The sequence below is a fragment of the Phaseolus vulgaris genome, chromosome 9, assembly GCF_051622355.1.
Source record: "Phaseolus vulgaris cultivar YP4 chromosome 9, ASM5162235v1, whole genome shotgun sequence".
Lineage (NCBI taxonomy): Eukaryota > Viridiplantae > Streptophyta > Magnoliopsida > Fabales > Fabaceae > Phaseolus > Phaseolus vulgaris.
Window position 1 is genome coordinate 13,225,222 of NC_143506.1, and position 12,559 is coordinate 13,237,780.

Genomic DNA, 12,559 nt, shown 5'->3' on the forward strand with positions numbered 1-12,559 from the left:
TGCCATGCATGATTTTTAAATTATATTGAAATGTTTTTTAATAATTTGATTAATATTTTTTTATCTTTCTAAAATTTTAATATAAATCTATTTTTAATTTATTTTGAGATTCTTTAATAATTCGATTAATGAATTAAAATTGAAAAAAAAAATATGTTTTTACTGATTTAATTGCAGGCCCGAATTTTAACTTTGGCTTCAAGTTTAAAAAGGACTATTTATTTTGTGCAGCATATTACTGTTTTAATCAAACATTTAACTAATTATTATTATTATTATTAGTTTGAAACACAATATCGCAGTCCTATAAAATTGTACACAGAGTTCTAATAATTGTACATAGATACCAATTCAAGGAGTTGGTAAGGACAATGACCTACCTAAACCTAATTAGGATGCATTATTAAGGCGGTGGATTTTGCTTAGTTTGAATACTAAGGAGTTGATGTGGTAAACGAGGTTGGATTAAAAGCTGAAGCGGGGTGGCTTTGATGAGTGTGAGTCCAAAGATGGCACTCATGTCAACTGGTTCATTGTTCAGTGTTGTGACTTTAAATGCTTGCAAAAAAGCTGCTAAAGCTAAGTGTGTCATTTGAAGGGCAAATGACATGCCAGGGCACGACCTTCTTCCACCACCAAAGGGAAGTAGCTCAAAATGTTGACCCTTCACATCCACACCCTTGTGGGTGCTGAGGAACCTTTCTGGTTGAAACTCCAATGGATTTGGCCATACACGTGGGTCTCTTTGCATCTTCCAACTGTTCAAAATCAATCTGGTACCTGCTTGGACATGGTATCCACCTAAGGTACAATCATTTGTGAATTCACGTGGACCTGGAAGTGGTGCAGCTGCATGCAATCTCATTGACTCTTTAACTACAGCTTGAAGGTAAACTAATTTGTTTATGTCAGATTCGTTAACCAGTTTTTCCATGCCCACATGCTCATCCAATTCATCTTGAACTTTCTTCAAGGCATGGCGATTATTCAACAATAACGATAATGCCCAAGTCATAGTAGCTGTTGTAGTATCCGTTGCTGCAGAAATTAACGTCTGTAAGATGCAACAACAGTGCCATTAGCAATTGTAAATTTCGGATAAAATCTCCATTATTCAACCTCTTGAGTGATAACAACTAGCCTAAATCGTTCTTAATCGTAATTAAAAAATTTGTTATTTTTTCTCTTACAATCACATCTTGTTACCTTGTTATATACTTTTTTACTTTTTCCTCCTTTTTCTTCTTATTTCTCATTTTCCTTCTCCTTTTGCCGCTCAAATCCACCACAAAATACAATGGATATTTAGAATGATCTAACAATAAACTATGCATGTTAAACTCAATGAAAAATTTAGTTTTGAGACAGCATACCAAACATGTGGCTTTAATGACAGTGTCGGCATCGTAACCAGCAAGGTCGACCCCGTCAAGAGCAGACAGCAACACATCAATGAAGTCTTCCTCTCTTTTCCTCCCATCCGAGTCTCTTCGTTGGCGATGTTCTTCTAACCATTCAGAAATGAAGCTATCCATTTCTGCAGCCGTTTTTCTCATCTCCTTCAGTTCACCCCCCATATCAAGCCACCCAAGAAACGGAATCGCATCCCCAATCACAACCACCCCCAGCAGATTAAAAAACTCTCTCAGTACCCTCCGAATCCGCCTCATCCGTTCCTCATCTCCACTCCCCACAGAGTATCGCTTTCCCGCAACCATCCTCAGAATCACGTTCAGATTCATGTTCCCGAACCACTGCTTCATCTCCACCAACAAATCACCTCTTTTCTCCACCCACGTTATGTATAGTTCTCTCAACGAGCTCTGCACCTCCGAAACTCTAATTCCTCGAAGCAGTTCACCACGTCGAGTAGAAAGTAGGTCCGAAACCGTAATCTTATGCATGTCGCGCCAGAAATCTCCATAAGGGGAGAACGCAAAACTAGCATAGTCGTATGTCAAGATTTTTGCGGCGGTGAATTTGGGACGAGATGAGACAACAACGTCGAGAGTGGTGAAACACTCCTTCGCTAACTCCCAAGAACTCACCACTACCGCGTGATGCACACCGATTCGGATGCTGAATATTGGGCCATACTTGTCTGCTAAGCCTCCTAGGGCTTCGTATAGAGGCTGACCGGAGCGACCAAAGAGGTGAAGGTGGCCGATCAAAGGCCAGGCACCGGCTGCTTCCGGTGGCTTGCGTGCAGAACCTGCTGTAGCCCATTTGAGGAAGTGACAGATTAACACTAAGACAGCTACTCCAACAAGCGCTACTGCTTCCATGACAAGTTGCGAGCACTGGATCAACTTCTATGGACTATATTTAAAGGAAATTTCCCCAAAATGGGACAATTCAGTTTGAGTATTAAGCAAATAGTAAATGCAGAAAGAATACGGGAATAGAAATTTGGCAAATTCTTCCTGCACCATATCAATTTTAACCTTCATGAAATCAATTTTTTAAATTTCCAAAATTACCCTTATTCCAAATTAAAAAATCAAAAATAATAATTATAATTGAGAAATAAAAAAATACATACTAGAAAAAAAAATTCTAAACACAAAACTAAAAATACATTCTGGATTAAAAAATTTCAGAATTCAAAAATATGTTTCGAAAATTGAAATCCAAAATATTTCAGATAAAAGTTTCAAAAATAATTTTTCCATTTTTGTGTAATGTTATTTTCGTCATTTAAGAGGGATATTTTTGTCATTTTCTAGAACTGATTGGGTGCTGAAATTGATATGATGGAGGGAGAAATTGCCTTGAAATTTTTTAGTTAAAGTTATCTGTCCACTTTTTTTTTCTATTTTTAATTAAAGTTTTCAACTTCAGTATAGTTGACAAGTTAAATTGATTTTTTTTAAATAATTAATATTTTTTAAAATTAAAAAATATATATAATAATAATTTAAAAATTGTTTAAAATTTCATAAAGTGAATAAGAATATTGTAAAAACATTCATTTTATAGATAAATAATATTAAAAAAATTAAAACTATTTTTTTTCATGAAAAAACAAAGTTACCTAAAATATTTAGTAGTTTTTAAATATTGTTAAAATTAAAACTATTTTTTGTTGTTTTAAAAAAAATGAAATTATGTTGGTGAAGTAGCGTTTATAGTTGATACAATTATAAATAAAAGGAGTATGATTTAAACAATATTTATTAAATGATAAATAAGTACAATTTATATATGATTAAAAAATAGAAATGTAGGAAATGTTGTCATCTATGAGAAGTTGTGCCACATAGTGTTATTCGTTGTCTTCATGGTTGTCCTTGTGACTTTCGAATGGAAGGTAGGAGGGGGCAAAGGTGGAATGTCATCGTCAGTGTCTTCGACTTCATTGTCATCACTCTGATTTCCGAACACCTGTGAAGGTATTATTGGATGATAATACTGCATGGATGACATTGGATTGTAGGTAGATGGGAGGTCATGGTAGAGGTTGCAATTCCACATCTTCCAAAGTAACAGTTGTTTCACCGAGAGAAAAGTGAAAGGTATGACTCTGTTCTCCATCTTTCCACTAATGTTGTAAGTAGTATGTGGTTGAAGTCAATGTTCTTAAATTTTAACAAATGTGAGATTAGTAATTGAGAATTTGACTTGTCAATAAAAATTTCAATAATTATGTTAAATAATATTAAATTCATACAGAACATTTGTTATATAATAGAACAACACACGCACGAATTGCACCATTTTGGTAAAATTTCCATGTTTTAAACATTCACTATATTCATTTATATTATTATATTATTGTATTATTATACTGTGTGTAATAGTTGTTAAATCAATTTTTACTTTTAGAAAAATAAAAATAATAGTTTGACACGTTTAAAAAATAAAATAATTATTTAATAAACGTTAATATTTAAGTTAAAAAGTTAAAAGAATATATTGATTAGTGAATTTTGCAAAGACACCTCATTTTGGGAAATAATACATCTTGATTCCGTTTCTCTTGTTTTTTTCAGTGAGAGCGATGTCTATGACTTTAACGTTGACGAGTTAGGAAAATGTTAGAGACGTGCACGAACGGTTCAAAGGAAAACAACAAAGGCCACGAAAACGACTTTTGTAAATAATTGAAGGTGAAATTCAGGACTTCATTTGTGATGTTTCTTTTTTCATTTCCTAATCATAATTTTTTTGATAATTTTAAGGTTTACACTATATATTTATTTAGTTTAATCTTTCATTATATGTATATATAAGTATATATTTAATTGACTAATTTTCAATAAATTTAAAACTCATTATATGTGTATATATTTATGTCCTAAATATATTATATTCTCTTAATTTGACGCAATTGTATGTTTTTAAGTCTTTAGAATAAATATAAAAAAATTCCTAAAACACATAATGGTTTTCTTTACCTTTAAAAAAAAATTCTACAGAAACTAATCGTGAAAAACAATATCGATATCTTTTAGTTCACTCCATTAGTATCCTATAATGAAATACATATCATGAACTATAATATGAGATTAATTATTTAATATTTTTTGTTTATATTTTCTCTTCTCTATGATTTTTTCTAGAAAAATTGTACAATATCCTTTAAGTTAAACCTAAAACTTGAGAATAGTCACATGTATGTCATCTAAATTTTCATTATTCAGTTTATATATTTTTGTATAACTTGAGAGGGTAATGTTTGCACTAATAAATTTGATATCGCAAATATAAGAGTATGATATAACACTGACTTTTCACTGTAACGGTCTGATCTCATCATGGGCTAACACAAGAACTGGAATTTCATGAATTCTAGTTTGAAGAATAAAGTAAAAGGTTTTATTAGAAGATGCATGCAGGTATATATGCATGGTTAATTTAGTAGGCATATAACTGAGGTGGAAGGCGTGGAGTGAGAAGAACCTCCAACGGAGTTGCCTTAGGAATTGTTAAACCGGGACTCTCCGTCATGTCAACTGGTTCATCTGATGGGGTTGCAAATTCAAATGCATGAAGCAGACGAGCCAATGTCAAGTGAAGAACTTGGAGTGCAAAAGACATGCCAGGACAAGACCTTCTACCGGAGCCAAAGGGAATGAGTTCGAAGTTTTGGCCTCGAACATCAACAGCATCACTTGTCAGAAATCTCTCAGGTCTGAAAGCAGAAGGCTCTTCCCACACCCTTGGATCCCTGTGAATCTTCCACAGGTTAACCACCAAGCGGGTGCCAGCAGGGACATCATAACCACCAACATTGCAATCTTCTTGGGCTTCCCTTGGCCCAAGGAGAGGCCCAGCTGGGTATAGCCGCAAGGTTTCCTTGATAATGGCTTGAAGATATGCAAGGTTTCTAATGTCTGACTCCTCAACTTGCCTTTCCATGCCAACATTCAGGTCCAATTCTTCTTGGGCCTTTTTCAATGCTTGCCGATTGTTGAGGAGTAATGAGATGGCCCAAGTAAGTGTGCCCGCTGAGGTATCACTGCCACCAAGTATAATTGCCTGCACATATTCACAGACAAAAAAGTATAGCAATCAAAATTCAGCAGTAAAAGTATCGTTACAGGGAATTAAGTAAAATTAAGTTTAGTTTCTAGCTTGCAAAGCTTTTCAACCAGAAAGTACAGTCAGAAAAGTTTATCTAATGAAGAGCCTCTCAACTAGTAGGTAACAGAATAACTTCAGAATTTTGGTGATTTATATATATATAGAGACACACGAGCTCATTAAGTAAACAGTATCCAAACTAATTAAGCTAATGGTTAAGCAAAGAAAACATGAAGTAAAATATTAAGAAATAAATTAGGTTGTTGAGTTGAATGACTTACTAGACATGTGGATTTGATGCTGGTATCGGAATCATATTGGAAATTTGATAGGTGACCAGTCTTCTGAAGATCCAACATGACATCAATGAAATCTTGTTCACCCTCTACTTTAACTTCACCATCAACTCTTTGCATTCGATGCTCCTGTAGCCACCCTTCAAGTATGGAATCCAACTCCTTGGCAGTTTTCTTCATTGCCCTCTCGTGCCCCTGCAAATCAAACCAGCGCAGAAACGGAAGCGCATCCGAAACAACAAAAATCCCAATTAGATGAAAGAACTGATTAATAGCCTTCTGGCATCGCCTTGCTTCATCATCATCACACGTTGCCGAGGCACCAAAGTAGCGTTTCCCCGCCACCATTCTAACCACCATGTTCAGAGTCAAATCCTCCAACCACCGGTTCAGTTCTACAACCACCGGTTGAGACCTGTTTTGGACCCAAGAGTTGTATAACTCCTTTATGCCCGTATTGAGTTCTGACACTCTTACATGCTTCAGCATTTCGAGCCTGCGGTTGGAAAGAAGTTCAAGAGTTGCAATCTTTCTCATCTCACGCCAAAAGGGACTGTAAGGGGCGAAACCAAACACTGCGTAGTTGTATCCCATGTGCTTTGCAGCAACTGTTGTGGGACGTGAGGCAAGTGCCTTGTCATTGGTTGTGAAACATTCTTTAGCCACTTCCCAGCTGCTAACTACAAATGCTCTGCGAGTACCGAGCCAGATGTTAAACGCTGGTCCGTATTGATCAGCCATTGTTCCTAGTGTTCGGTACAGAAGTTGGTCGTCGCCACCCAGAAGGTGTAGGTGACCAATAAGTGGCCATGCACCAACTGGGACCGGAGCTTCCTTACTATTGTTCCTACCTCCTTTATTTCTCTTCTTCCCAAGAAAAGCATGCCAGAGAAATACTAGCAAGGACACCGAAATGGTTACAATGGTTAATTGCAAGGAGGAATCCATGGTTTTGAAAAGATTGTACGAAATGGAGATGGTGCTCAATCAATTTATAATGCAAATAGTACTGAATTCAGTAGCCTGAAGCATGCCTTATCTTTAACAATGGTTTCTGCCCAACCTCACCCTATCCCGTTGCACATAAACAAATTCTGTGCTACATATATATTGTTGAGAAATGATGATGCTACAGGTATCTAATATCTATACTTTTGACTACATTTTGTCTTCCTAAACTGTAATAAAATGCTAGCAGATCTAAAATTCCGGAAGTGTCTTTCAACCTTTTTATATTACATGTATATTTCTCCACTAATTATTCAACTAAATTCACTTTTCTAAATTTTAATTTTAAATTAAATATAATTTTAGTCTTGATTAAATTAGCTAAAGCTGTTTAAGTCAGAGCATTTTGTAAACCACCAACTACTAAAGCTAAGCAGATCATTATTCATGCCTCTTTCTCTTCATGTCTAATTATTTTATCCTATACTCTTTATGCTATCATCTGCCAATGCTGTAGGTGAGGAAGGAGAAATCATTACTACTATACATGCCTATGGTGGAGATGGTCCTTCACAATATACACCTGGCTTTTTTTCATTTACAAGGAAAAAAAAATGTGTCAATAATAAAATTTACTTACAAATGTGTAGGTAGGTTAATGGGGGCCATTTAAATTTGTACTAGATAATAAATAAAATTTTATAAATATTTTTTAATCAATGTAGAAAATCAAATTCACGCCCGGTGGGACCTCGAACCCACAATCGCCTGATTAGAAGTCAGGCGCCTTATCCATTAGGCCACAGGCGCTTATTAAACACTGTAAAAGGCTAAATTGTCATTACTCTAGTTACGTTAATAAAAAGTAATTTGTGAACATATAACATTATATTAGTAGAGAGAGAAAAAAAGAGGTTGTAGATATAGGTGTTATAAAGAGTGTTAATTATATTATTCGATCATTTAAAACACACATTGGTACGAAGTGGTCTAATTCACACCCTCTCAATAAGAGATAAGAACATTTACTATATAAACTAAAGGAGGTCACCATTGTTTCATGCTTAATTGCTCCATTGATCATGTAATTTAAGTTTATATATATATTATAATCACAATATTGAGAAATATTGCTAAGCTAAAAATAGTCAACCACTGGGATAGAAACAGTGTGTAAATGACAACATGATGAGATGCAGGAAAAGGTAAGATAATAATTACTTTGGTGTTCACATGCCAAATCATCCATTAGTCAACCGTTTAATAAAATGTCACTTGATTAAGAATTGATTCCTTATCGATGTAAGTCAGGGGAGGATGAAACACGGCGGCAATAGATTGTGAATGTTTAGATTAAAGTTGACTAGAATTAACTTAAACTAACATATCCTTTTTCTTTATTTTGAGTTTGAAAATTTGAGATTTAATTACCTTATTCGTTCCTACATTTTGGGTTAATAATTAATTTGGTACCGTGGTTTTTAAAAAAATCAATTTGATCCCTATATTTTTTAAAATGTATTCAAATTAGTCATTTCACTAACAGCGTCATGTGTTGTTTACGTGGCAGAGAGAATGTCTATGAGGCAGAGAGAGTGTTTATGTGGGAGAGAGTAATGTGGAGAAAGAGGTGAGATTAAGAGTTATTATTATTATTATTATTATTATTTCTTAATATAAATATTATTGTTATTATCTTTTTCTTAATATAAATATTATTGTTATTATCTTTTTCTTAATATAAATATTATTATTATTACTATTATTATTATTATTACTGTTATTATTAATTATTTTTCTTAATATTTATATTATTATTATTATTCTTAATATTAATATTATTTTTCTTAATATTAATATTATTTTTCTTAATATTAATATTATTTTTCTTAATATTAATATTATTTTTCTTAATATTAATATTATTATTATTATTCTTAATATTAATATTATTTTTCTTAGTATTAATATTATTATTATTACTATTATTATTATTACTATTTTTATTATTATTAATTTTTTATTAGTAATAATAATAATAGAAATAATAATAATAATAGAAATAATAATAATAATATTATTAATATTAATATTAATAATAATAATAGTAATAAAAATATCAATAATAATAATAATAAAAATAAAAATAAAAATATTAATATTAATATTAATAATAATAATAGTAATAAAAATAACAATAGTAATAATAATAACATTAATAATAATGATAATAATAATAGTAATAATAATAACTATAATAATAATAATAATAATAATAAAAAAATAATAATAATAATAATAATAACTCTCAATCTCACATCTCTCCACATAAACATACTCTCTCCTACATAAACATTCTCTCTGCCACATTCTCTCTCTGCCACGTAAGCAACATCGGTTAGGAGGGACTTAATGTAAATGACCAATTTGATACATTTAAAAAAATATTTTAATATTGACCCCAAATATAAGAACGAATAAGGTAATTAAATCAAATTCTGAAATATGTATTAAATTTTAAAATTTCATTTTTTTTTCTTTTAAAATTAGAATGTACTATAATAAAGTAGTTCATTCAATTATAGTTGATTTAATAGTTTTGCAAAAACTAAATTCATTTCACATATGTAATCTCGCTTAGAAGTCGATATAAAAAAATTATTTAAATACATTTATTTTTTAATCCTCGTAAGTGTCTTTTTAAAAGTGGCAAATTATTTTTGTTTATTACATAGTTAATATATATGATAATATAATACAAATGAAATAAATTAAATATTATTAAAATTATCTAAATACAAATATTAGTTATTACATAAATTATTTCTTCACAACCATCACATCACACACAAATTTCAATAAATTTTTCTCATACATTTGCTCTAAAATATCTCGATCCGAACATACTCACTTTCTTTACCGTTTTCTCTTAAATCCTCATGCATTCACTCCCTCATATCTTGACACATTCACTCTACAATCCAAACACAACCTTTACTTTGTTTTAAGAAAAAACCTGTGACACACTACAAGGAAATCATGAAATAGAAACCAATTTTTAGAAACTAAAATAATTAGTTGCAATAGTAACTAAATTAGATACCATTTTAGAAACTAAAACAAAAATTGGTTTCTAAATTAGTTTATATTATTATTAAATAGTTTATAAATTGGTATCTAATTAGCAACCAAGGTTTTAACTACCAATTATTTAGTTTATAAATTTGGTCTCTAAAACCTTGGTTGCTAATTAGATACCAATTTGGAAACTATTTAACAATAATAGAAACTAATTTAGAAACCAATTTTTGTTTTAATTTCTAAAATTGTCTCTAATTTAGTTACTATTGTAACTAATTATTTTGGTCTCTAAAAATTAGTTTTTATTTCATGATTTTCTTGTAGTGACAGAGCTCCCACACCCAAAGCAAACAATACATTAGATCCAGTCTTCAATGATATATGATAACTTATTCGTTATGTTTTTTTAATTAAATTATATATGTTTCTATTTTAGTGACTTTTCCAAATTAATTATGTTAATTTATTTTCAAATTAAGCAAATTTGGTTTATTAATTTTAGTACTTAAACTATTCCAATTATTATTGTTTAAATATTTGAGTGTTTGATGATCAAGGTATACAATAATTTAAAAGTAGGGGTGGCAAAGCGGGTCAGCCCGCCCCGCATTGGCCCGTCCCGCAAAGTTATTGTGGGTTAGAATTCCCGACCTGCCCCGCATAAGAGCTGGCCCGCAGTCTTTCTTTTTTAAATTAAATATTATTTTTTTTACATTTTGTTCTTAAAAAATTGTCAAATTAAACCTATATATTTGTTGTTGGGTCTATTAGTGTCTAAGTTCAAGAGGGGAGGGGTGAATTGAGCTTATAAAATTTTCGCAAGAACACACAATTTTTCAGTATTCCAGAGGCAAAAAGAACAGATTGTTTTTATATGAAACAGATTGATTTTTCAGAGCAGTATTGGCACAATTTGAATTTTGTTCACTGTAAAATTGTGATCAACAGAGAATCAGAACAGAACCAGATCAGCTTAATATTGTGAGGATAAAGGATATAGCTATACTTAGAGATCAACCAAAATTACACAACACAAGATTTCAAGAAAAATGATCCTTTCACAGGTTTTAATGAATGGTCAGTTTGTTCACAATTCACTTAAGCCATTATATGCAGCAACCTTGTTTATGATCAGAAAACTTTAACAAGACAGGAAGAACAGTTTTCACTTAACCCAGAATTAACAGATTCAATTTAAAAAGAACAGATTTAGTTCTTGACAAAATTAAGCAAAAACAGAAAAGAGTGCAGGGATGAGAATGCAAGATACACACGTTTTTATACTGGTTCACTCATACAGAGCTACATCCAGTCTCACCTTACCCCAAGGTGGAATTCACTAAAAAACAGTGCCAATCACTTACAAAACCAGCAGTTCTTGAACACTACAAGAACACCACACACAATGCTGAAAAACCCTATTTCAGCACACCTTGCACTCCAAGAAACCCTATCAAGGAGTGACTAACACTTACACCTTTACAAAACAGAATAAAGGAAAGATTACACCTGAAAAGAAGATGCAAGAACTCAAAACCAGTAGTTCAATTTGCTGCAGAAACTGCACCAGCACCTTCACCAAGATTCAAGGTTTCCTAGAACAAGCACACTTGAAAATCTCTTTGGAAAACCTTTCAAAAACCCTTTCAATCCTTCTTCTCACATGGAAGTTGTTTGATCTCTGTCAAAAGCGTAATTCCTCAGCACTCTTTCATGTGAGAGAGACATTGTTTATATAGAAAACAGTTTCTAACTTCTTTTCAAAAAACAGTTGAAAAGCAGTTAAGAAAACAACAGATTCAGTTTTGAACTTAACAGGTTTATTTTGTAAAAACTGCCAACTCAGCTTAACAGAAATAACTGTCTGAGTGGTACCTTTGGAGCCCTAACTAACTTGTGAAAAACCTTTCAACTCACCAAGGAATAAACCTGTTCTTTCACAGTAAAACAGATTAAAGAATAACACACAGGCCAGCTCAGCTTAACTGAAATAACGAACTGAGCTTTCCCTTGGTGCCTTTCCAGAAATTTAGAAAAGCCTTTTAACAGAGAAGAAATAAACAGATTCTTTCTCCATAAAACAGATTTATTTGTATAATGTTTTAAAACTGTTAAAACCATTTTAAAAAGCTTTCTAAAAACTATTTAATAAAAGCCTTTTTAACAGAGAAGAAATAAACAGATTCTTTCTCTATAAAACAGATTTATTTGTGTACTGTTTTAAAACTGTTAAAAACATTTCAAAAGCTTTTCAAAAACCATTTAACCACATCATGTGCTTGATCTAGACTTGGTTAGGCATCTAGGATAGGCTGCACAGCAAAAGGCAATCATACACACTTACAAGCCTAATTACATATGAATCTAAAAACCTATTACAATCTTCAAAGCTCTCAAGCCATTTTCTTCATCAAACACACATCAAGCCTTGGTAGGGAAGAAGCTTCCTCCAGCTTCAACATTTGTTACTATCAAATCCAATTTTTTTTTCTTCCTTTTCAAACATAGTCAAACGTCAAAAAATTAAACATTAAGATAAATATCAAATATCACTATTCTTCCACTTCCAAAACATTAAACACACCTAATTCCAAAACATTAAACATAAACATTAATTAAAAAACATTAAACATAAACATTATTGACATTCTTCCATTTCAATAACATTGGATGTCGCCTTAGAAGAACTTTCATTCATTTTTTTCATA

General features: G+C 31.9%; 2 protein-coding genes and 1 non-coding gene across 3 annotated transcripts; all 3 read right to left on the reverse strand.

Moving 5' to 3' along the window:
• Positions 1-254: 254 nt before the first annotated feature.
• LOC137821782 (cytochrome P450 CYP82D47) lies at positions 255-2,414 on the reverse strand. The gene is made up of 2 exons (XM_068626535.2): positions 1,374-2,414; positions 255-1,054 (listed from the first exon to the last, which is right to left on the reverse strand). The coding sequence occupies exons 1-2, from the start codon at positions 2,283-2,285 to the stop codon at positions 404-406; spliced, it is 1,563 nt and encodes a 520-aa protein (XP_068482636.2). The 5' UTR covers positions 2,286-2,414; the 3' UTR covers positions 255-403.
• A 2,263-nt stretch (positions 2,415-4,677) lies between these two features.
• Positions 4,678-6,901, reverse strand: LOC137823021 (xanthotoxin 5-hydroxylase CYP82C4). Its single transcript, XM_068628090.1, has 2 exons — positions 5,808-6,901; positions 4,678-5,481 (listed from the first exon to the last, which is right to left on the reverse strand). Exons 1-2 carry the CDS (start codon positions 6,768-6,770, stop codon positions 4,858-4,860), a joined length of 1,587 nt encoding a protein of 528 aa, XP_068484191.1. The 5' UTR covers positions 6,771-6,901; the 3' UTR covers positions 4,678-4,857.
• Positions 6,902-7,506: 605 nt separating this feature from the next.
• TRNAR-UCU (transfer RNA arginine (anticodon UCU)) lies at positions 7,507-7,580 on the reverse strand. Its single transcript has one exon. It is a non-coding gene; the product is annotated as a tRNA-Arg (tRNA).
• Positions 7,581-12,559: the final 4,979 nt, after the last annotated feature.